This window comes from Schistosoma haematobium, chromosome 1 (genome assembly GCF_000699445.3).
Source record: "Schistosoma haematobium chromosome 1, whole genome shotgun sequence".
Classification (NCBI taxonomy): Eukaryota; Metazoa; Platyhelminthes; class Trematoda; order Strigeidida; family Schistosomatidae; genus Schistosoma; species Schistosoma haematobium.
Genome location: NC_067196.1, coordinates 90,348,608 through 90,376,217, shown reverse-complemented (window position 1 = coordinate 90,376,217; position 27,610 = coordinate 90,348,608). Strand labels below are relative to the sequence as shown.

Sequence of the window (27,610 nt, the reverse complement as noted above, 5' to 3'; positions counted from 1 at the left end):
GAGTCCATGTACATCAATAGTTTAGAATCAAGGTTTTTCAACTCCCCTATTTGAACTCTCCATGTCCACCAACCCTTATAAGTTCTGGACATTCACTTTCCATCCTCTCAATTTCGTAAACATTACACCCACAACGAGAAGGCATTGACTGGAACTTCCCTGTCATTGGTTGTATTCACGTAATCATATGAGATCATTTCAAGAGGAAGAGTTCACTCTCTCCACTCTCTTCTGTACCAGAACATTTATGGTCAACCAATTATGAATGAAATCATAATTATTTCTTTATTCAAATGAATTATAAAATTATCTTCAATAATAATAAAGTCTGAATGCTTAAAAAGAAAACAAAAAACAAAAAAAAAACAGTTTTACACTTTAATCTTAATAATATTCAAGTTCATTTTATGGTTTTATTGTTACCATGTAAACAAAGATAATTAAAAAAAAACTATTGTACATTGAACTTGTTATTATTCTGATAAACATTTCAAGAGAAAAAAACAACGAAAAAAATACAAAAATGATATGCATGAATGATATGACTACTTAGTTGGATTCAAAGTTCATTACGTGGGTTGAAATGTATCCATGTCATTTTACTATAAATATATAAATCATCTCTGAATAGATTCATGAAGCATCATTCAATAGAATGTTACGATTTTCTCTATTACTTATTCATTGTTTATCTATTGTATTAGTTCAATCAAGATTCAATTCAACAATTGAATATTTTGATGAAAATCTTAGTGATAAGAATAAATGGGCTATTTTAGTTGCTGGATCTAATGGTTTTTACAATTATAGACATCAAGTAAGTAAGCATTATTGATTATAATGAGTAAACAATCAATGAATATAAGTAATAAACTATATTAGAATGTATGTTACTAACCCAATTAAATTTTATGATAGTTATACTAACTTCCATTGATTGAAATCATGAGTCATTTGAAGCTAGACCACCATGAAAAACCTGGGAACATTGGACGGCCGTTTCGTCTTAGTGTGGAACTCCTCAACAGTGCACATCCACCATCCCGCACCTCGCGTGATTTGAACTCAGGAATTATCAGTCTCGCGCCAGGCGCTTAACCAACTAGACCGCTGAGCTGGCCGGGATCCGACGGTCTCAGTGTCTAACTTCAATCAATCCACTAAGTTGCACCACCGTACATCATTGCCTTCAGTGAGTTGATATCTCACAATAGGCCTGGCTGAACTCCACTGGTAACGGCTTCTCAGGAGTATCTCTTGAAGTCAGTCACTAGTGAGCAGATAATTATTATCAGAATGGGTTTTGTGGATATTTTTAGAAATTTCACTGATTAAAATCTTGAGTCAATCGAAGCTAGACCATCGAATATCATTAAGCGACTGGCTATTTTTGTAATTTTTTTTAACCCTTTAAAAAAGTTTTTTCATCCCATTTTCCAATATTTTTCTCATCCCGTTTTGTCCAATTAAATGGCTAGTTTTAAATTCGTTATAATTGGTTATTTATGTCTTAAAATTTTTTATAAAATGTCAGTATTTGTCGATAGAGCACATTTTCTACCAATTATGGACAGTAGTAACGTGCAAAGCACAAGCTCTGTCGTTTCTCACGTTGTCACAGAAACTGACAACCTATTCTTGAGTACATTGTATCTCGTAGCGTTCCAATCTTTTGAAGCGTTGAAGAGCGCCATTAGAACTTATGAAAGAGCTACGTACTGCCATTATGCGGTGCGAGATTCTCATTTCCATAGGGATCGGAAGCCATATATTAAATTCGTATGTTAGAGAAATGGCCGTAAAACACCTAGCGGTTCTTCACAGCCTAATAGACGAAGGAGGTAATTTGATTAGTGTTATTATAATTTTTCATAAAGGACTTGCGTGAACACTTAATGTTCTTCCTTCATTTTTTGTAAGTTACCGACTATCAAAATAACGTCGATATGGATGCAACGTTAAGCAATGACGAAGAGGGAATTGTTTCAATTAACTCAGAGGAGACGACAACAATGACGAAAACGTGTATGACAACAGACTTTGTGATATTTGCAATCTTGCACAACCGTCACATGAAACTGCTGATGGAAGTGCCTGGAAAGCTCTGTACTAATGAATTATTGAAAGATTTTAAACTAGGTTTTTATTTAATTGAAATGGGCACCCTATAACTCAATAAGATATTATGTAATTCATAGTACAAGAAAGATGGTAAAAATATACCACAACTAAATTTCTCCTACTTTAGTTTATATATTTTTCAACTACCTAGATAACATCAATTGAAGTGTGTTACGTTTCCAGTTCACTTAACTGTGTCATCAAACAGAATTGATTGATTATAAAGAAGGTAATCCAATCACTGAGATTCAAGAGCAGCTAAATAAATAAGTAGAACGCTTTGAAGAGCTTTTGAATAAATCAGCCTCAGTGAACCCATTGGACATCGGAGCAGCGCATACAGACCTACCTACAAATGATACAAAATCAGTAATATAAGAAACCAGCAAGTTCATTAGGCAAATCAGAAATGGCAAGGCCGGGTAACCGGACAGTGTACCATTTGAAGGACTGAAGTCAGATATAGAAGTGACTGCGAAGATGTTCAATGTGGATTTCAGAAAGATTTAGGAGGAAGAGCAAGTACTGACAGACTAGAAGTAGGGATGCTGCAGAAAAGACGTTTCAAGTGTGAGAACTACAGAGCATACCACTAATATCAGCACCAGATAACGTTTTCAAATGTGTTGCTAAACTGAATGAAAGATGCAGCAGATGTCCAACGTTGAGATCAACAGGCTGGATTTCGTGAGTACGGTCGTATACATACCAAATCGAGATACTACGGATCATTATTAAGCAATCAATTGGATCGAATTTACCACTTTACCTTAACTCCATAGACTATGAATATGCGTTTGACAATGTGGATACGATGACATTGTGAAATCTTTTTTCATACCACAGTGTACCTGAGAAGATGGACAGCTTGCATGCAACTAGACAATTTGGACTTCGTAGATGATCTAGCTTTTTTGTCTCATAAACTTCAACGAATGCAGATCAAGACAAGCAGTTTAGCAGTAGCCTTTACACCAGAAAGCCTCAGTTTACACAAGGGAAAAACCAAGATCATCAAATACAACACGAAGAACATAATCACATTTGATGGAGATACTATGGGAGAGGTGGAAAGTTTCAGATACCTGGACAGCATCATCGATGAACAAGGAGGATCTGACGCAGACGTAATAACAACGATTGCCAAATTAAGGGTGGCATTCCTACAGTTGGAGAATATATGAAACTCAAAACAACTATCAACCAATATCAAAGTCAGAATCTTCAATATGAACGTCAAGACGATTCTGTTATATGAAGCTGAAACTTGGAGAACTACAACAACCATCATCAAGAAGGTACAAGTATTTATGAACAGTTGTCTACGTAAGATACTCAATGTCTGTTTGCCGGATACCATCAGTAACAGCTTTCTGTGATACAGAACAGACCAGCTTCCATCTGAAGTGGAATTAGGAAAAGACCCCTGAGGTAGTGAGTGGGACATAAATACGTAAGTAAACAAGCAAATCAAAGTTTCTTCGGTAGTTGATACTCAATAATAAGGTATGTATATATACATAAGTTGCTTATTAAATGATATTCTTTTTACAAATTTAGGCAGATGTCTGTCATGCTTACCATGTATTACGTTCGAAGGGTATAAAACCTGAACATATTATCACAATGATGTATGATGATATCGCTCATAATAAGATGTAAGTAATAACTAAATATTTTTGTAATGTATAAATTAGTATTGTTATTGACTAATTATTGAATAATTTATATAGTATAACTTATAAGGAAGTGAACTAACTGACTAGAATCCACTTCCATTGTCAGTAATTGGTGCCTACTTACAACTGTTTGATTCCCAATGATTGGATAAATATATACTGAAACATAATGCATTGAATTCACTTACCCTTTGATACCCATATGAAGTCACTAACAACTGGACTGAGCCATGTGTAGACTACCTGAATCAGCGAGATGATAGCAACCGATGGTTAGAGACCTTGAATGATATGGCTGAAGATCGTTTGTAATGGCGCAGGTGCATCCACTATTTATATTCTCCCAAACTCTAATCATCTGAATTCTTCATGTCCCTTTTCTTTTTCTCTTTTTAAATCTATTTCACTGGATTATACTCCTTAAATAACATCTACAAACCCTAATCTTTCCGATTACTGATTATACTTTTATTACCTCTACCACTACGGGATTTGAATCCAAAATTGTATCTCTGTTCTAATGTGGTATGTCAATTCGAACTGATGTACGTACACACGAAGTTCTACGTTGTTACTGACTGACTAATACCCAAACATTATTAAAGGAAAATATTCAGGTCACATGGTGAACACGTTGAAGTGTCTATGCTTTATGGTGAACATATAGTATACTTTGGATTTGGCACAGTTAGGTGGTACTTTGTTGAAGAAAATACCTTATACATACTTTATGGATAATACCAACTTGTTCCTATTGCAAGATAATATAATGTGAAATTTATTTTTAAAAATGTATATGTGTGAAATATGAAGAATAATCTAAACATGTCACATCTAATAGTCCAAGAGTGATTCATTTTTAATCACTTGTATTTCCATCATTAGGTTACAGGTCTTAAAATCTGTTTCATATACCAAATTGTAGACAATTGAATTCTTGAAAGAGTCCATGAACGACGAAATCACACACATATTAAACTGAATAAAAAATATGCTGGTCAAAAAATCAGAAGTTTCTATCTTTGATTCCTTGTGGGATCGTGAGCGAGTGCATAAGCATTACTTAAGAGTTGTTAAATGGATTAAAACATCTGTCCATCACTTTGTGACTTTCAATCATCCTCTATCTGACGTCATTCTGTTTTGAAACTTATCACTGAGATGAAGTGTCCTTATGAAAACGAATAGATTTCAACTGAAGTGACACTCTGAATGTTTATATTCTCGAAAGTATCTAAATGCATCTCCAGTCAAATTTCTGTGCAAAATTTAAACAACTGACTTACACCTTGTAAGTAACATGGTAATAATCGACTGGAAACCGATCTAAAGCCTCAAAACAATCTTCACAATGTCAATTCATTTCAACTAGTAGTTACACTAATAACATGTCTGATATATTGAAATCAAAATTTCAAACTGTTGACAAACATAACACTGGACACTGTTCAATTATTAATCAACCATAAGCTTATTATGTTATACCAATTTGGTAATTTAAAATCAAATAAACTCAGGAAATAATTTTTGATGGAGTTTTGTTCTCTGAGCTGGATAGTTTGGTCATGGAGCATTCATCGTTCTTCTGAACGACATCATCAACACAAACTTCAGATAGAAGTGAAGTGTTCGAATTTCTCTATATGTGGTTCACAGCTAGTCCTGCACACCTCGATGTTGATTGTTTCTTATTGACCTTAAATTTATCATTGTTTACTCCTTTGTTTTGGTTGTGTCACCCATTGATTTGGTTTTTGTTCCTATGTCTTAAGTTGGATCGATTTCAGTGTGCTTGTTTATTTCTGATTGACATAAGTGCCAAGCTTCTAAAAATTCTTTGGTGTTTTTGGAATTTCCTCTGTCCAAGATTTCTACATTTTTCCAATCGAATGAGTGTCCACAGTTGTCCACGTGTATTGATATAAGTGAGGAGATATCATGGCGTTTGACTGCTAATTGATGTTCATGTAGGCGAAGGTGAAGAGGGCGTCCACTTTGTCCGATGTAGTGTTTTTCGCAGTTGGCAAAATTTATTTTGTAGGTGATGTTTGATTTGTATTCTTTTGTTATTTCATCCTTCGGTTTGCATAGGATTGATTGTAGTGATTTTGTCGGTTTGTGTGCCACACCTATCCCGAAGGTTCCTTTTATGTATGGCAGGGCGATCCTTTTGTTGATTTCTGTGCTTGACTTAAGTTCTGATGCTACGTACGGTTAATATTTTTTGATGAAGTTGATTGGGCAGCCGTTCTTTTGAAGTACGTCCTTCAGGTATTTATCTTCTTTTTTTCGTGTTGCCAGTGTGCTGTAGTGTGTCCTCGCCCTTTTGAACAAAATGTGTACGCAGTTGATTTTATGAGCTCTTGGGTTGTTGCTATTGTAGTTGAGAATTTGATCTGTATGGGTCGGTTTCCTATACACTTGAGTTTTCAGTTTTCCTGTGTCGGTTCTAGTGATTAATATATCCAAGAATGATAGTTTTTTGTTTGACTCCTGTTCTATTGTGAACTTGATGTCACCATCTAGCTCAGAGAACAAAACTCCATCAAAATCATCCACCTGAGCTACAAATCTTCACCATCACAGGAAATAATCTTAAAAGTGTTCACCTAATATCTAGGACTAAATGAAGGTTATAAATTAGTGTAAAGAATTCGAATGATGAATTACAGTTGATAGTTAGGGTTAGATATTAAATTTAGGGTTTTCACATCATGAACTGATATCAGCTTTATAATGCCAAAACTCTATTTATCTGAATGAATGAGTGAATTTCGCGCCAAAATCTGACACTAGTTATCTTAAATCTGATTGGTTTATTCATAATTGATAGTCTCACCCTTATCATTCCTGTGAATTTATTAATTTAATGAAAGTTAGTTTATCCATGAGAATTAGGAAATGTTCTCTCTTTGAGTCGAATAAATTTTTTAATGAAGGTAAAATCAATATCGATATCCATAAAAACAATTGATCTCTTTCGATAAAGTATGATGTATGTTATAGATGTCAACAGATATAAGTAGTATGTAACACCAATAGAAAGTGAAATGCCTCAAGGCAGAAGGTTATGAAGATCGAAGAAAAGAGAAAGACAACAAAAAATGATTGCACAGATTGAAATCCTCAGTCAATTGAAGGTAGGTCACCATGGAAAACCTGGAAGCACTGGACGGCCGTTTCGTCCTAGTATGGGACTCCTCAGCAATGCTCATCCTCGATCCCGCCCCCCGTGAGACTCATGATTTCAATCTGTGAAATTTCTAAAATCTTCACAAAACCCATTCTGACAAAGAATGATTGGTTTGAAAACGAAAGAATAATCAAGTTTGAGACAATTGATTGATATTTTGCAAATGAAGTGCTTACTGCGTGGTTCTCTGATTTTACTAAGTGATTCTGTAATTTTGTGTTTAAATACATTCTATTGTCCCCACTTGTGTTCTGGTTCACTACAGAAGTACTAACTCTGAATCTATTGTTGAAATCTATGATTCAGTTGTTGAAAATAATAGCATATCTTAAGTGTTGATCTTTTCTTCCAATGGCAATCAACCCCTTTCTATGAAATAGATGTCTAATAAATATCACAACTAAACCATCCACCTAGCAACTGTACCTACAACTGTGCCAATATCTGATAATCTCCATCAATATTCATTCACATTATAGTTTTAATTTGTGACTTATGTTTAAATGATTTTCATATCGTTTTGTATCAATCATTTAGGAATCCATTTCGTGGAAAAATTTTCAATGATTATAGCCATAGAGATTGGTATAAAGGAGTTGTGATCGATTATAAGGGTAAAGTAAGTAATTATGTTTACTTTATGGTTGATTTTAATTTTTGTATACATTGTTCAAATTCCATATTCCGATCAATCTGATCTAATCTAAGGGAATAATAATAATTTTATATTCTGAAAATAATACTTACAGAATTCACGCCAGTTTATAGGTATGATCAATTTGATATAAATAGTAACATTATATATGCAAAGACAGATAGTGATTATCAGTGGAATTCAGTTTGACGCACGTCTCGTCCTATTTAGGAATCGTCAGCTGGATGTACCTGCATCTTAGGGTTGACGTTCACTCCGGGACTCGAACCCAATGTCGTTCACTTCAAATGCCATCGCGTTCTCCATTCACCTACTGAGTCCTGACAGTCACTTGCATGTACAATGGGTGAATTTTAAATTCACTTGGTATTATTTACTGGAATTTTCCATTGATGTTTAGGACTGCAACTGATCAGTCTCTTATCGACATACGTGCATAGTGTACGTATTACCTCAATATTGTCTATTATGACTCAGTAGCTAAGTAGATAACGCGATGTTGTTTGAAGCGAACGGTACTGGGTTCTAGTCTCGGAGTGAACATCAACTCTGAGGCAATCCGCACAGGATGCACATATATTAACATGAGATTGATCAATTACAGTCCTAAATAACAATGTGAAGATACAAGTAAAACAATACGAAGAGAATTTATGTCAATCAGCTTTACCATAATGCATGTGTCATGTGACCCAGTGATATACTGTTCATGTTAGACATTATTCAAATTAGTTAACTATGCTACGGATAGTGTTAACGTAAATTGACAGCATGTAGGTGGTTTTACATATGGAATTCATTAATAAGAATGGCTAAACATTTAAAGTTCCTATAATTTCACTTGCGGAATATGATACACTTACAGGCGCTAGAACATTCAATGCATTTTCAGAGGAGCAGTATGCATCAATGCAGCGAACAAAAAATAAGAGTGATTTTATCGTATGGACAGATTGTGGTAGATTATTCCAGAGTCTGGAAAATTTAAAGGTGAAGTACTTCATATAGAGAAATGATTTAGAATGGGTTTGTGTGATAATCAGAAGTATTTGAATTATAGTATGAACTAAGAATTCCAGAAATAACGTAATCGGATCAAGAAGTAACAGATAAGCACGAACGAATGTACTGTATTTACAATTCGAAATCAAGCATTCAACAAGTACAAAGGAATCATTAATTCATTCAAACACCACATCCGCCACAGATTATATTAGAGTCTAATTGTCTGTAGTCGATTGTGCGTCTTCTTCTTCAGTTCATCCCGTGTCTGTCCGACATTGTATTGGATAAAAACTCTGTATGATCTAGAATGTGCTCATTAGTATTGGAATTAACAAACGAAATCGGAACAGACTCACCTGGTTCCTCGGGTGGTATACAATCGCCGTGTCGGTTGTGTACCGAAACCATTATCTAGAATTTATAGCACAGATTTCCTAACACTATCCTCCCCCACGAAATAATGTTGGATCTTTATATCCCCAATTTATGAATGATGTTGCTTCATTTAAAACATATTTCTCACATTGGTTAGAGTAAACATTAGAAGTGTTTTTGTGATAAGGATAAACAGCAGTTGATATGAAATCACCCGAATTGTAATCAAACTCGAGCTCATTTAGTACTTGTGCTTCGCACTGGACAAGTTTCCCACAAGGAACAAATGCATTATGAGGACAAATAATATTTGGTATGACATCAAGACTTGACTCTTCTGGAATAGTTTCCTCAAATTCATTAAGAATGTCATTACAGATTAAAGGATCATTAGAAAAATCAGCATCTATCAAAAATACATCAGGTTTTCGATCATGACTAGGTTCATTCAACATATTTTCCTAGGATTTGAAAGGAATTTCATCAGAAATACACGAATCATTAGGAAAAACCATATCTGGTACAATAACATTAGAAATCTGATAAGTCGATTGATTAGAAACTGTTCTCTCACAAGAATTCTGGGTTTCATTTAACTCTGAACTGCTATGTGAATCTACACTGTCTTTTGAAATCGTTGATAATGACAAATGATCATTAGGAACACTGGACTTAATGGAATCAGACTTACAAGACTTAACATTAGTTGCAATAAGATGAACATTAGTATTACAGACTGACTGAATATGTCCAATATCATCACATTTAAAGCACTTAGAATTACGAAATTTACATGAATTAAAAGAGTGGAACCTGCCACAGGACAAACATTGACCAAACTAGTACCCATCTTCGTGAACTGCATCACAACTCCTCAATGAATTATCTGCATAATCTTGAGTATGCAGTGGGTTGGGATGACGTAATGTAGTGGAATTTTTTATATCCTCATGAATCATTTTACGAAAGCTTCCTTTACCGCATTCGAAGTTTGTATACTTAACATAGTCTAGCAGTAGATCCTTGAGAGTTGTATATATGTAAGCAAATATCGACAAATCAAATCAACATTTACTTTCCTGCAATAGATTGCAAGATTTACTCCTAGTTTGTACGGTGAACGTGTATTTTGTCTTGAACAATACTTATTATAGAAAAACTGATGGAATAGCTATGGGCTCACATCTAAGCCCAATTTTAGCTGATTTCTTCTTAGCTAAATTAGAAAATGGAACGTTTAACAAAACTACCAACAAGCTAGATCTATATTGCAACCACAATGACGACACATTCATTATTGAAGTGCGGAATACCAATAATGAAGAACTCCCACGCCGTCTCAATAGTATACAACTGACAATCACTTACACTGGTGAAGATGTGTGAGGATAAACGTAAATTTCCGGATATCTGGTTAAGTAGATGGGTTGACGGATCGTTAAGTATAAGCATGTATAGAAAGAGCTCCTCTTCTGTCCAGTACACACGGTTCTACACTTGTATACCCGTTTGCCACAGAGGAAATCAGGTTAGATGTCTCACAAGCACAGCAAAAAGATTTGCTCAGATGATATCATAAAGAAGGATTTGGAGTTTATTAATAGCACACTGATGGAGATTGGCTGTTCTGAAAATCTTTTAAAAATGTACATGTATGTGGGGAAAAAATACGTCGAAGTCACTGACCACTGATAAGGAGAGTCTATTCTTAAATTTAAGATTCGATTAGGACGTGGCTAGTGATATCCTACCCAATAGATTAGGAGGGACGCTTAATTTGACATACTATGAAGCTAATTTTGCGTTGGTATTTACCAGTACACCAGTGATATCTACAGAAACAATGGAAAAGTTCCCATGGTTTGCCACTTCAGTATGCATCTACAAATTCAGCTGCTTCTGAGAGGATAGTCATAGGTATGGCGTATTGTTCTTTTTTTATCTCAACTAAATTTACTCCAGTTAGGATTGTACAAATAGATTTGTTCTTCTATCCGATAATTTTGAATAAATGAATAGTGTTAGCCGTACTTATATACAACACGAAATAAAATGCATTTGCAATTCATCAACATCTGATAGATGATCCTTTTAAATTTCATCTTTCAACATTCTGATTCAACAAATACAAAATAATTTTCTTTTATTCTTAGAAAGTCAACTCGGAAACGTTTCTGAAAGTTCTGAAAGGAGATCAAAGCGCTGGTGGAAAAGTTTTGAAAAGGTAAGTTGTTTATATTGTCACACTTTTGTATTACATAACATAAATAATGATATCAATAAGCCTAATACACATTGAATAGTGAAAGGAGATCAGTTTGGAGATCTGCTTGAACTCGATTGCATACTACTTTTCACTCATCAGTAACATGATTCTCAAATACTGAGGGGACTGGTACTCTCCATTGAATGAGAACAAACATCGCCTATTCTCGCAGTCAGAGTGGTTATCACCCACTAAACAGAGTAACCACTGAACATCATCCATACAAGAGACTGACACTGGTTTCTCTTCAATAATGATCAGTTTTATGTTTGTTTCTCCTCAGTGATCAAAGCATTCTATCGATGATGTTGAATTGTGGCCACTAGACAAATACACTCAATATCAATTCCAGTATACTTTGATGCAAGATGGTTGGGGACAGTTGACAAGAACCTCTTACTCAGTGATAAACTTTGTAATGTGTATTACAGAATGCAATGGGATTCGTCAGTATTGATTATAATCAGATGTGTGAATCTGAATTCTTGTTGTATAAACTGTAAGTCGTGATGATAGTTATTAGAGTCAGACAGAATTTGAAAGTAGTCCGAATTTACGAGTCATTTCAGAGTTGGTTGTCATGTTAATCTGGACTGCAGAAACGGTGAGATCTCTCTCGTAATCATTCACCAATTCTCATTAACTACATCCAACAATGAAATTCTTCAGTCTAATATGTTGTGTTATTTGTGTGTTGTGAGAAATTTCTCACTGGCACTGTTTGGTTATTGGATAGTAATTTTGTTACAGTTATTTACTGATCAGTGTTGATTTCCGAAGTGTGCTTACTTGAGAATCAAAACTATCAGCTTCCCATAGAGGAAACATAGAATATATATTTCCTATGGATTGGCACTCATCGTCTTATTTCCACAGTATAGCACTGTCTGTATGAACACCTGTGTAGTAAGTGGTGTGAATTTGATTCCATGTTGTGTAGAATTGAACCTGTTAGATTGGATCGATTTCATTCAGGTTGAATCTTGCCTTCATATTCTGTATGATTCTTTCAGTCAATAATTCCTTCCGATTTTCCTTCTATTCTCTTTATTCCGATCTTGCTGGATTTGTGGTGACAGGTTTTCCATTTCCGTTTAGTGTAACATACTAATTAAACCTGTCGACAGGCATACACTACATTATTGTAATTGTTTGTTAGATTAATCGATATATTTAATGGGTATTTAATCCGTTCAGAGGTGACACTCATCTGTCATATTATGAACTTATGAGCTTCTATCTTTCAATCAATGAATCAATCTATCATTCTGTATTGTGACCATTCGATTGAGTAAATCGATTCATGCAACGAAGTTGAGTTAGTTGTCTCAAAACTCCATAGATTTAGGAGTGAAATGGTATGAATTTGATGGATTTTGCACTAGCATTACACATACTGATCAACCAAATTAAAGTAAATCGTGTTAAAGGGGATTGATTCCATTCAAGTTGAAACAAGCTTTGAAAATGATTGTTGACCGTAGAGGATTCTGAGTGTTGGCTCCCAGTTGATGAGTATTAGTACTTACTTTCTTACGCTTGTTACTCCTCGTGAAGGAGCATAGGCATTCTCCATCCAACTCTGTCCTGGGTAATACTTTCCAGCTCTTTCCAGTTGTTATTCATCCTTTTCATATCTTCTTCTATTATCCTACGTAATGTGTCGTTTGGTCCTCCCCTTTTCCGTTCCCCTGCAGGATTCCAAGTTAGGGCTGGCCTCGTGATGCAGTTTGACGATATGCGTAGTGTATGTCCTATCCATTTCCATCGTCTTTTCCTAATTTCTTCTTCAACTGGAAGTTGGTTTGTTCTCTCCCACAGAAGGCTATTGCTGATGGTATCCTGCCAATGGATGTTGATTATCTTGCGAAGACAGCTATTTGTAAATACTTGTAATTTCTTGATGGTGGTTGTTGTAGTTCTCCAAGTTTTAGCTCCATACAGTAGAACTGCCTTGACGTTCGTATTGAAGATTCTCACTTTGATATTAGATGACAGTTGTTTTGAGTTCCATATGTTCTTCAACTGAAGGAATGTGGCCCTTGCTTTGCCAATTCTCGCCTTTACGTCTGCATCTGATCCTCCTTGTTCATCGATGATGCTTCCCAGGTATGTGAAGGATTCTACATCTTCCAGAGTTACGCCATCAAGTGTGATTGTATTGCTGTCCTTCGTCTTGGATTTGAGGACCTCGGTTTTCCCCTTGTGTATGCTGAGGCCTAGTGATGCAGAGACTGCTGATACACTGGCTGTCTTCATCTGCATCTGTTCGTGTGTACGTGATAGGAGGGCTAGGTCATCTGCGAAGTCCGAATCATCTAATTGGTTCTGAGCTGTCCATTGTATGCCGTGTTTTCCATCAGATGTCGAGTTCTTCATAATCCAGTCAACCACCAGGAGAAAGAGGAAGGAAGAGAGTAGACAGCCTTGTCTGACTCCGGTCCTTACTTGGAATACATTTGTCGGCTATCCTCCATGCACGACCGTGCACTGTAGTCCGTCGTATGAGTTCCGGATAATGTTGGGAATTTTCTAAGGAACTCTGTAGAGTCGAAGAAGTTTCCATAACCTTCTCCTGTCTACACTGTCAAATGTTTGTTCATAATCAATGAAGTTGATGTATAGTGATGAGTTCCACTCAACTGATTGTTCGACGATGATCCGTAGTGTTGCAATTTGGTCTGTGCACGACCGATCCTTACGCAATCCAGCTTGAGGCCCACAACCTCTTGACACTTTGAAGTTAATGCTTCTTTGATACCTTTACAGTTGTCCTCCATAGTAGTTTCTTCTTCCTTCAGTAGATTTTGCAGGGCTTGGAACCTGTTGTTGAGAGCTATCTTAAATTCATTGAGTTTGTCAGTGTCTCGAAGGAAGGCTGTATTGAACCTTTGTAGTGCTGTTTGTCCAGTTGTCCAGTTCTCCTTTAGCTTTAGTTTTAAATTGGCAATAACTAGGTGTTGATCTGAAGCTATGTCAGTTCCTCTCCCTCATGGTTCTCACACCTTCCATTGTCCTTCGGAATTTTTTATTTATGCAAATATGATCTATTTAGTTCTCTGTGGTGTGGTCCGGTGAGATCCATGTACTTTTGTGTATACGTTTGTGTGGAAATATTGTGCCTCCTATGACAAAGTTTTTGAATGTACATAGATTTGCAAATCTTTCCCCACTTTCGTTTCTCTCTCCCAGTCAATCCATTTCGTCCCATGATATCTTCATATCCGGTGTTGCCTATTCCGACTTTGGCATTTAGATCTCCCATCAGAATAGTGAGGTCCTTTCTTGAGCGCTTCTCTATGATTGACTGCAGCCGCCCGTAAAATTAATCTTTAATGTCGTCGTTGCTATTATTGGTAGCATTAGAGCAACTCCCTGAGTGCGTGGAGCATTTTCCTCTTCGTGGCCAGAGTATAACAGCATCTCTCCCGTATTTAGCCTTTGTTGTCCAGGATGGTTCCAATGGGTTTCGCTGATTCCCAGTACTACCAAATTGTATCTCCTCATTTCCGTTGCTATTTGTCTGGTCTCCCATATTGTCCGGACGTTCCATCTACCTATAAAAATTGTTGCTCTGGTTGTTAGAAGGGGAATCGGCCTCGCGACTTCCGAAGGAACTCGGCTTTCACCACGAGGAGTCATAACTCTTCTAAATGAAGACCTTCTAACTCCCAGGACAGAGTTTAAATGGTTTGAATAATTTTTCTGGTTAGCGTGTTTTCAGTGAGTTAGACTTCTACGAGATGGGGTCGCTAACCCCATGCCCAAGCCTCCTCCTTTACCCGGGCTTGGGACCGGCAATAACTCTAGAAGAGCTACAGGCGAAGTTAATGAGTATTAGTAGTCGAACACGAATTCTATGTTTACACGATGACATGCAACTTTGAAATGTATGAGGTACATATACTCTAGTATGAGTGGTGTCTCGAGATACTACATCCTTCTGTGTAACGTTTCTACGACCACTTATTTGAAAATTATTTGTTGTCTTATCATGTATGTTATGCATAGTCTAACTAAATTTGTACACTGAAATCACTATCGATTTGCGAAGAATGTCAGTAGAGTGACGTGAGTAATGTGATTTAGTAGTATAAATCATTCATTTTTCATTCGAAATAAATTTATCAAGTTTGTTTCCATGTCGTCATGTTGATGTAAATCACTTGTTCAGTAGTCAGTGATTTGAAACGACATTCTAGCTGTTGTCAATCAAAGTGGTCTTTATCGATTAACTAATCAGATTATTTGTTTATATTCTCTTCACAGTGGGAAAAATGATGATGTATTCATATACTTTACTGATCATGGTGCACCGGGTCTAATTGCTTTTCCTGATGATGAAGTAAGTGTATATCAGTGTTCGTTAGCATCTATAATTCGGTAATTATATCTTTCATCACGTGATTTTCGGACAACTTTGTGATGTAGATTAGATTATGTCTCCTTGTTTAATTGACTGATAAGGCTTAGCCTGTGGAGTAGTCTGTAACGATTTACTCACAGATGATACTGATTCCAACTGCCATAAATCATATTTCAAGTCACTAGATCCACCAACCTTTTGAACTAGTGTTTTACCAAATTCGTTGATAGTGTTCTAATGTATGTAAAAGAGAGTAAATGCTCAGTCACTCACTACAGTGGATTATTTTTGACGGATGATAGTGACTCGACAACCAGAATCACGGTTTGTTCCATCTTGGTTAGCGATCAGATGCACATAATCTGAAAGCTCTGTTTGTCAATGCAGATTGTGAAAAAAATGAACAAAGAAACGGAAAACAACTAATGATTGCAGTAATCAACAAATCGATCCAATTTATCAATCATTCAGAAAAATTATGCACAAACATATGAACAAAAATCAGACCAATGGAATACACAACCAAAACAAAGGAGTAAACAATGACAAATTCAAGGTCAACAAGAACAATTCAACATTGAGGTGTACAGGACAAGCTGTGAACCACATATGAAGAAATTCAAACACTTCACTTGTATCTGAAGTTTGTGCTGATGATGTCGTTCAGAAGAACGATGAAATCTCCACTGCCAAACCATCCAGCTCAGAGAACAAAACTCCATCAACATGAATTCTAAAATGTTCCGAATACTGATGTGTGGATAAGAATGATCATGATTGGTTGTCTGATTAGTCAGACATGTAGATAGTCTGATAGATGTCAAATAAGTTATATATTCCCTTATCCTTATTATTGTGAAACACTTGTTATTGATTGTTCATTGTTGTGGATTGTGTCGGTTTTTAGCGTGGAAATATATTCACGTTGTGGTCAGGCTAATTACGTGTTCTTGATCTGAGTTGTGTTGACGTCCTGTAGAATAGACACTGGGAGGGATCCAGTGTAAATAATCGTTTAAGGTAAATTAACGTCCCATACGTGTAAACGTGGAACCCAACCGTTATAACATTAGACGAAGTAAAACCAAGCGTTATAACAAATACATAATCAGTGACTTATGTATTCAGTCCCAACGAGATTGAAACTGTTATCTACCAGTAACATTGGATGGTAATGATAGTTGTATATGTAGGAAAATGTAGATCATTACCGCACTGATCCAGTGGTTGTCGAGACAATGAAATTCTCCACATCCAATATTATGCTGTCATAAACGGGTAGGACGAACCATAGGTTTCTTCATACTGCCACATATACACTGTTATTAGTTGGTGTATTCGTTCTTCTAATTTTACAGAATATGACTATCATTCCTATTCATTAAAATTGTGGGAAAACGAATGGATGCAATCACTATTGTTTGGATCTTCATAACCGTTAATTAGGTTTGATATGTGTTGATTTTGGAAACTTAAGATCTTTGTCAACTTAGTCAAATGCTCTCACAGTATGTGCATGATATTCACTTTGGAGTTATCAAGGATAATAATATATGTGTAAGAATGATTGAAAAGCGATTTATATAGGTCCTACTTAATTAATTCAAACTGAACTTCTGTTTATTTTGACTTAATGTTGCATAGTTTGTTGTTTAATATAACCATCATAATGTCACGTATATTGGGGAAGAAATCTATTTACTGTTTGTTTATTTATTTAAACACATAAACATAGGCACAAGAAAGCACCAAATAGATATGCGCCACATAAATCATTCGATTTATGTGAGAGCTGGGATACTGTCTGGGTTCCGAAACCGAAACAGCTGGTTTTCTTAGGGGGCCACACTCTGAGTTTTCGACCTAAACGTCTCATCCACAAGGCAGTGGAGCAACGTCGGGAGATGCAATCCCTTGGTAATCGGTCACCAACGATTGGTTCATACGCTATTTGTTCAATCAGGATCTCGGAGCCCATGTACACCGTTGATTTGGAATCAGGGTTTTCTAACTCCCCTAGGTGAACTCTTCGTGTCCATAAAACCCGGATATTCGCTTTTCGTCCTCTCGATTCCGTAGACAATACTCGTGGTGCGAGAAGGTAGTGAGTAGGACTTCTCTGGCAGTGGTTATATGCACGTGGCCATGTGTGAGCATTTCGAGAGTGAGAACTTACTCTCCCTACTCTCCATCGTACCAACGCATTTATATTGACTCTAAGTAACATATTCATTTTCCCATTAGTAGTTGATTGGAAAATCCCTGGTCATCTGATTATTATGATTACTTGAAATGACGTTAGATAACTCTATAAAACATACACAATCATAGTCATCATCATATTGATACACTAGATTCACCTTTATTAGTTTCAATTTTAGATACATAGATAATTTAAAAGGATACCTACTCAAATGGAGATGTTTAACTGTATTTACGTTTCGATTAATAAAGTTTTAACTAAAGATATGATCAATGACTTCTCATACAACGGAACCATAATTGCTGTCTCCTAATGAGACTTCAATTTCATCCAGTTAGTCGAGAATGACATGAAAATATACCCTGACTTGAGATCTGGAGGAAGATGAAGAGTGAATGTATTTACTCCACTTTAAATGAGTCTGAGTCATGTCACTCATAATGCAAGTCGGCTATGTGTCATACATTTATAACAGAATAATCAATTCATCTTATTTCCTATGTCTGTATATTTCCTTCAAGTTATATGCCAAACGATTTATGGCAACGCTGAAATACCTTCATAGACACAAACGTTATTCAAGACTAGTGATTTATATCGAAGCGTGTGAATCAGGATCCATGTTTCAAGGATTATTACCGTCGAATTTAAATAGTGAGTGAAATTTCAAATCAGTTCCTTTTTAACAACACAGATATAATGTCACTATTTAGCTCAGTTGATTATTATCTTTGGTGTATCATTTAATGTAACAATTTGAAGTTTGTAGTTGTGGAGTTCACAAGAATAACGGGTAACGGTTTACACTTCATCAGATATGTCCACATGAGAAGTGAAATTTATCACTGTACAATTGACTGTTTGCATTCTTTAACTTAACAATATCGTCGTCAGTGGGAATTTCATGAATACGGTTATGAAATTAACAGTGATCACGAATCCATTAGTCGACAAATGTCCTAGGAAAAACTAAGAGCTCCAACATCAACATACTTCAATGTGACACATGTTAGGTGTGCATTGTATTACAATTCAAGTGGAAATATATGTATATGTTCAAAGTGTCCTATGGCTTGTATATTGAGTGAATGAAAACAGAGATGAAATGGACAATGTTTGTAGATGAAATACAACATAATGGTTTTGCCTACATTGATATTGTGAAGATTCTATAGTTCAGCATTTCACATCGACGAAGATGTAGACATATGGATCATGACAATTTTGTTATTTTCCATCAGTTATTAGCATTCTTTTAAGTAAATTCCATTGTGAATTCAAGTCAACGCTCAGTAGACACCTGAAGAGGCATCGCGAACAGCTATATTATTGTGGATGAAATATGTGTGAACTGAAAGACTTCATTGGACATGTGAGTGGGATATGAATACTACAAGAATATCTCATCGCTTTGAGGATGGAACCATCAACGTAGATGGTTGAATTTTCCCACTGGATACTTTAATGTGGATGGTATTATGGTGTGTCTAGATGTCGTTTGTAGAAAGTTCTCGACAGTTTTGTTCTATATTCTGTTGTGTCGATTATGAATTGTTCACTCCGTTTGATGCTATGCAAACCGTTTTGTAAGAACATATTTTAAGCACTCAGTTCTGTGAAATATGGTTAGTCGTTTATGATTCTCTAAGAAAGTCATAAAAGAAGGGTTGATCGTTGGGATGAAAAGAATTTTCAGAAGTGATGAATAAACTTGATCATGAACAATAGGATCTCTAGTGTTGTTAGGAGCAACAAGTGAGGTTAAACGTAGGGTACTAGTTAAGTATAGCAAATCGACTTATGACGTAATGAATATTTCTCATTTGTGATGTTTAGTATACGTATTACGTGTGTCCGTCCAACGACTACCTAGTGCGCGATGCTGCATGTTGTAGGAGTAGGTTGGAAGAATGATAGGGACAGTCAAATTAAGACATGACATAAGTCCATGAAAAAACTGACCACTGAAATAAATTGAATAGGTGCGGATCTCTCGGTTAGGATTTGTGGTATTAGTGTGACCAATTGTTGGAGACTGTGTTACATGGCTCTTAATTGCTCGCGACCACACAACCTTACTCATATTTTTTCATCGCTTAGAATTTGAATGTGTAACTTTACATTTGGAAGAATTGTTCATCCAATATTTCCTCGACATTTTCCCTTTTACTTTACAGTTTACGCGACTACAGCTGCTAGTCCAACTGAATCTAGTTATGCTACATTTTGTGATGATCCAAAGATAGTTGCTTGCCTGGCTGATTTATACTCATACGATTGGATTGTTGACTCACAAACAGTATGTTCTATACAAATTTGTATTTATATATACTTAACATACCTAATACAATATCAAATCACTCTAGACATATAATCAAATATAAGAAAGCTTTGGATGTTTACCATTTTGGAATAGTCCTAAGTGATGTCAATCACGACTGAACTGCTCTCAGAACTATATCGCATACACTAATTAATAAATGGAAGTTCACTAATGTAATCCTATTTAATGGTCGGTTTGAACAGATTACTTTTAAAGAAGCTCAATTTAATACAGGATACAAGCATGTGTAGTGACTCGTTTGTTGCACATATTAAAATAAAACACACTACAAGTCAGAATTTCTTTAGATTAAATGACTAGTTTCGACTTTCAAAGCTCATGCTTTGATTTTTATGCACACTTAGTCCTGTGTCTATTGGATACCACAGTCTAAACAATCACTTTTTGTTGTGTGATGACGGTGTTCGTAGAAAACACCTATTCAACTGTTTAGTTGATCCATGTATTTTTATGATGGATGGTATATGGTAGTGTGATGTCGAACAACAGTTGTTATTAACCACATTGTAGACTCGACATCAAAATAATGCCGGTTATGAGAGCGAAAAACAGCAGGCTTATATCCTAAGCATAGAAGTTTACTTAATTTTGGACAGACAATAAACTATGAATCTCGGTAGCTAGAACTGAGTTCGAACCCATACAGGCGGTGATGGAAGACAAGGAGACAAACTACCAATAAACAACTTTACAATAACCCATATTCACTAAATTCTTTCACTTACTTATACATTAATCACTTTATTGAATATATTTAATGTTTTTAATATTTCTCTCCATTTTGAAGCACCAATTGACACGACGAACACTCGACCAACAGTATAGAGAGGTTAAGCGTGAAACGAATCTTAGTCATGTTCAGAGATATGGTGATACGGTAAGAACTTATAAAATTCATCATATATGACACTCTCAATTTGGTAATGACAGGCAATGTTACACTGCTAACTTGACAATCGAACAAGTACTGATAAAAACTGTAATACATTGTCATGCACATACATGGGCGCCAGGATCCTGAAGGAAAAATGGAGTATGAACCAATTATTGGTCACCAGCTAACATGGGACTGCATCTCCTGACGTTGCTCCACTGCCTTGTGGACCAGACATTTGGGGCGTGGCCCCATAAGAAAATCACCTGTTTCGGTTTGGGCACCTGGGTACTATCTCAGCCCAAAAGTCGAATGATGTATGTGACGCATATCTGTTTGATGCCTCCTCGTACTAATACTTATTTTTAAATAAATAAAAAAATAAAAAATTCTGAATATTATTTTAACATTAAACAACAAGTGTCGGTGACAAAGAGAGGAACTACAATGGACTCATACCAAACACAGTATAAACGATGATTTCTTAAACAATAATTAAGAGTACTAATGAATGCTCTTTTGATATTCATCAAACTGATAGGTTTATATTCACTTGGTATTGTTTGTTTGAGTATTCCCATTGATGTCTAGGATTGTAATTGATCAATCTCTTATTGACATATGTGCATACTGTGTATTGCATCGATATAGCCTTAATTCAAAAGCATTATATGCAAAGATGGATATTGGCTAACTGTAGAATCCAGTTTGACGTTCGTTTTGTCCTATTCGGGACTCATCAGCTATGAACATCAACTCTGAGGTGCAGGTACATCCAACCGATGAGACCCGAATAGGACGAAAAGCACGTCCTTGATTCCATTGCTAGTCATTATATATCTTTGCATATAATGGTAGGTTTATTGTTTCTCAAATCGAAATGAAGTCTTTAAATTGATCTGACTTTTAAATAAGAAATGGTAGACAATTGTGATAATCAAATTTAATGCGATTTGTTTACTTGTTTTTTGATAGAATATGGGTAAATTACACGTTGGTGAATTTCAAGGAAGTCGAAACAAGGATTCACCTGAGAACGATGAACCTCCAATGAAGGTAAATCATACTTAATTAATGTGTAATTACTTCCATAAAACTGCTAAGTGTTTATGATCAACTTATTGTAGTTTAGCGGCTAACAGATTGCTCACAAACTTCATGTTACACATGGATATCATTTACAGCTGAATAATGTCTTGATTATCAAATAGTGAAATTAATAGGGTTTTCCACTGAAAATTTCCATCCGATTTCTTTCAAATACTACTTGAGACACTCAACTGTTTGGAAGAAAATACGCTGATGATGAACTGAGGGTAAGATCAATTGAATGCTTGTTTGAGTGAATGATGACGACACTAGAAACTGATTTTCACAAACAAGTTATTAATTGAAAACAAATCTGTCTGTTAACCACAATACCATATGTTTCAGTTAGGTGTTAGAATACAGAAAGACGATATTTGACCGACGGTTACGATTAATTAATATCTTATGGTGGCCCTTAATCTGACTTCAGGTTGGCTGTGTAAATGTTTGTTATTGAAGTATACATATCGTCAATTCTCTTATATAATCGACTTAAATCGCGTTAGTGAATAAGGGAATTAAAATAAGTCGAATATGAGGAAGGATTTCAAATACGTATATTTCATACAATCGTTGATCCAGACGAAAGATCGGAGGAGCGAAGAAAAGAAAGTGAAGCGAAATGGTGCACAGTGGAGGCGTGTGAGCCAACTCCATTTAATCAAGTGTTGATCAATATTTATTGTCACACAAAAATAAGTTACAGATATGTAATCAATAGGATATGAAGTGAACACATATACCCTAATCCAAAAACGAACAATTGACAAGGTCAAAATACGATTCAAGAAGAATGAATAAATAAGTCTGTCCAGAAGCTATAATAATCCATGTGGGCCTAATATATTAACCGACACTACAATCTAGCAAAAACGCAGCACCATTGAAACATCGCTGATCAACATAATATGATCATGGAAAAATGAGTGAATGAATAATGTTCCTTTATCCAAATGTCGAATGCACAGTCCGATAAAGTCACCTAGACTATTCGTCAGTTTGGAACAATGTTTCAAGTAGGAAAAGTTTCGACTACATTGATCAGCAGACTAGGTTGTATTTAATACAGTCATTTCCTATCAACAAAATTGATGCCTCAAAATGTTAGTGTTTTGTCAATCGAATTGAAGTTCCATAATTTAAGCAAACACTAGATACACATCTCTATGTTTTTGTTGTCATTTAGCCGAAAGATTTTGTCGCTTCACGTGATATTCCATTGCATACTCTACGTCGTCAGATAATGATGACCAATAATGGAGAAGACAAAAACTTACTAATAGAAATTCTTGGTTTGAAATTGAAGGTGAGGCGTTTTTTCCCCTGAGTTTTACTTATTTAACTCTGTTAATGTATCCAATTTTTTTCCACTTATTGTTACATGATTTTCGAGACTGGTTTTCAATATCTGCAAAACCTATCACTATTACACATTTTATAGAATTTCTCTCCTAGAATTATCACAATAGTCTGGACATAAATATTCAACTGTATAGACATTTCTGATCCTACTTTTACATATATTGCCTTTCCCACAAATCGACCTCACTGAAAACTTTTGTGGTAATGGTACTATTTTTAAGTGATAGTGTCTTCCCGAAGTTGATGTTATTATTCAGTCTCTCATGACAAAATTGAATGCTCTACACACTGTCTCAATAATGCCATTTTATCACAAGTCTTAATTAAGTTTGGAAGGACGATTAACAATGGTATCCAGGATGCACATGTTTTTTTATTTTAGACTTCTCGGGTGCATTTACCCGCATTTCAGTGTTATTGCTTGTGTGCAAACGCGAACCAGGTATACTACGATGAACATACCCATCGTATTATCCATGATGTACCAAGTCTAGATTTCTACTATCTGGGGTAATGGGTACGAATTCAGTTTTTAAGTGCTTGTGTCTTACCATTGTTAATAATATTGTTTCTCAGCTGTAAATGAATGAATTCATACCATTGTGTTAAATACAGTGTTCCTATCTGACTCAAATAATTTTTCCTTGTAGAAAGCGTAAACTATATCTTGATAAGTTTAACACAATGTTCAGTATTTCATTACGTAATCATGTGATTTCAAAAGTTGATTCATCGAATGTCTTGTAGCGGTATATAAATCCCCAAAATAAATAGCTCTGTAAGTTTTCGACATTGGATGCTGACCACATTAGTTTTAATGGACTCACTTATCTGAAAGCGCTAGGTCATGCATCCGCACCAGATCACGAGTGAGAACGCCGTGCTCAACTTCTCCTGCAACCGCTAGCCAATTAGATCATTCGTTTCTCGATATATTGATGGCCTATCAAATATATTTTCTAACCTCCTCCCTTCTGACTTTTGATTTCACTGTATGGGTACGATTCATTTATAGAAAGTGTTACCGGTTAAAGTGATGTCGAATTACAAATATCTGTGGCATCTTCAGTTTCTTCAAAACTTTGATTATTACCATCAAATTTCACAGTAGTATGAGATATACAAAGTGAATCAACCTAATGCAAGTACAAAAAATAGCTTGATACATTCCATAATACTATTCTAACATCTGATCAGTTCACCAGATTCAAGGTGCTTTTATGAATTCGCAAACAATACTTGATTGATGTTAATTACTCTTATGTGAATGGCTTCACAGATATGTTACTGTTTTATTTATAAATGTGTAAAGCATAACATAACTAGGCGTTTTTCAACATCCACTTATCTAAAAATGAAACCAGAGATCTATACAGTAAAAAATCTCGTCGTAAATGATTATCATTCTCTTCTCACCAATAAGATCAGCATAAAAAGCCATTTAGGGTTGTTTAACTTCTCTTCATTTATTTTGTAGTATTTTTTGATCGCTGACGGACATTTCTATTCTAGGTCCTCTTTAGAGATTGTTGAACTTCATTGTTTACATCATGGACTGATCCTAATAAGACATGAAAACTATTATATGAAAAATCAGTGGTTTCAAGGTGAAGAGCTCACACAGGGATGTGATGATCACGGGTTCGACTCTCGATGGGGTCATCTTTCCACACTGTCGAGAAGTTCACATTAGAATGAAACAACTTTCCATTGCTTCTTTCTTTATAAAACAGCTATGTAAGAGAGATCAACCAGTGATGTGAATTAAAACACTGAACATTCTGCCTTCACCTGTTTGACTTTTACAAGATGCTAATATTGATACGTTTGTTTCAAGTTAAAAGATTTTTAGGACAACTCATTCGTACCATTCACAAACTCTGCTCGTATATTATGTATACTTATCTATCTACCTTTTAACAGTGTTTTAATTTGATTTTTGACAGAGAAGAGATTTCATTGAAGATACTATGAAATTAGTAGTGAAAGTAATGAATAATGAAAATAAACCTATTGCCAAGGCAACTATCGATCAAACGTTGGATTGTACAGAATCCGTCTATGAACAGTTCAAAAGTAAATGTTTCACACTGCAACAGGTAAATACTTTCATCTGAGTGGACCAATCTTCTAAACACATTCCTCCTAATTTATTTCACAAACTCACTTCCATATGTTGATGGACCCTTTATATTTTATTGAGAAGCGTACACTTTTCTAAGTCGGTTGACATAGTCATGAGTGCGTCACTTGTGGTCTGCTATTTTGAATTTCACTCGAATTTTACCAGATGAGAGATCTTAAATGTTTAAACAATGTTGACAGAGAAACCTAGAACGTCAGTCATTCTGTTAGTAATAAGTGTATAAAGAGAAGTAGCATGAAAATTTAATTCTGATTCAAAATGATGTCAGCTTTACTCTATCATAAACACTCAATGATTCCAGGTCGGTTTGTTTGGAACGATGAGTTACTGAATATAGATTCTAAAGTGAAAACACAGCTGACAGAAATAATTTACAGAGGAGGAAGGAATTGGAGTTACATGTACGACAAAATGTTTGTTATTATCTACTTCATTTAGGTTGACAGCAGAAGTGATAAGATAATGAATTTTACTTGAGATCCCTCAAATACAGTTCTCTTGATCTGAGACCTGTTTGATTCAGAGTACATAGATAACATATTTATGTTAGGCACTGAATGTGACAGGCTTCAGAGCTTGCAAAACATATAGCTGAAGACTTCTGTGTCTGTAAAATGTAGTATTGGTCTTGGTTAGACGACAAATAATCGACTGAATAAATAGATTGCAGATTCCGCTCACATAATAAACCATATCAACAGCGGTTTTCAATACGACTTATTTGAATTAATAGTACAGCCAAGAAAACAATGAAACAATTGTTGTTTTCGGATTACACAACAAAATGAATATTAGCCCCATACATTTCCAACAATCTGATAACACATTGTTAAAGGATTTATATATATGAAAAATAGACACCAAGAGAATAATATGAAATATGGACGTAAAATAGAGACAAAAAGAAAACTGATGTGAATGAAACAACTGTGAATAATAAATGAATACTTCCCGGATAGGTTTAGCAAAGTACCAATTGTTTCTGAACATACAGGAAAATATTGAACATCCGTAGGGCCAAAGTTCAAAACAACCTACTTATTCACCTTTGTACCACCAGGAATTCCTTGTTAAGATCAATCTCATGACCATCATCAACTTTACGTTAAGCAACGAATGGAGATGAATATTTGTTATTTGCTCTTAATGGATTGTTTAGCTTTACTTGTTTTGGCGTTCATTTTGACACATGTTTTGGACAAGCCGCATTGGTGTACTTCATAACAACTGTGAATTTCATCATCTAACTTTAGTGATAATATACTCATTAAACTATAAAATACTCATTATTTCCTGTTAGGATATTCAGACTAAACACAACATATCTGATTAGAATTTAAAGGATCTTTTCTATTTGAAATGACTTCAGGCTCCAGAAGTTGGAGGACACTTGTCCACTCTTTACAACTATTGTGCAGAAGGTTATACAGCTGAAACGATCAATGAAGCAATCATAAAAATTTGCAATTAAATCAAGATTAATTTGTCAGTGTGATAAATTTTATCAATGTAAATTTTCAAATAAATGAGTCTTTTCTCAAAAACCAGCCTTCAATCTCTTTAACTAACTATAAGGATGTTTAGCTCATTGAACTGGATCACATGATTGTTAGCCATCCGGTCAGTTTTCAGATATTTACGTTCAACTCGAATTCATAAGAGACGACCTCGTGGTGATAGTTAACCTAGATTGACCAAAACTAATTCTTCAATCTAACCAATAGTCTTGTACAAAATGTGCAACTCAGTTGAACAACACATATAAGCGAACAATATTGTTTTCAATTAGATCGTCATCAGGCTTTACTCTAATATACATGAATATTTATACGAAAATTTTAAACCAATCAAGGCAATATGGGTCAATAATCACAATGAAATAGAATAAGTCTCTACACATAATAGGTAATAGTACAAGTTGATAGTAGTAGG

At 35.3% G+C, this 27,610-nt stretch overlaps 1 protein-coding gene across 10 annotated transcripts; it reads left to right on the top strand.

Annotated features, from left to right (window-relative positions):
• Positions 1–630: 630 nt before the first annotated feature.
• On the top strand, positions 631–27,227 carry MS3_00002437 (uncharacterized protein; the record flags this gene model as incomplete). Of its 10 annotated transcripts, none has more annotated exons than XM_051210033.1 (12): positions 631–817; positions 3,682–3,779; positions 7,531–7,612; positions 11,182–11,252; positions 15,564–15,639; positions 18,385–18,517; positions 20,041–20,162; positions 20,995–21,084; positions 22,057–22,137; positions 23,357–23,476; positions 25,479–25,631; positions 26,979–27,222. In XM_051210033.1, coding segments are annotated over 12 exons (1,245 nt in total), but the record flags the coding sequence as incomplete, so codon positions are not given. The 10 variants fall into 10 exon arrangements, with proteins under 10 accessions (XP_051075519.1, XP_051075520.1, XP_051075514.1 ...); XM_051210034.1 differs by having other exon boundaries at positions 25,456–25,631; positions 27,048–27,222; XM_051210026.1 differs by having other exon boundaries at positions 632–817; positions 27,048–27,223.
• Positions 27,228–27,610: the final 383 nt, after the last annotated feature.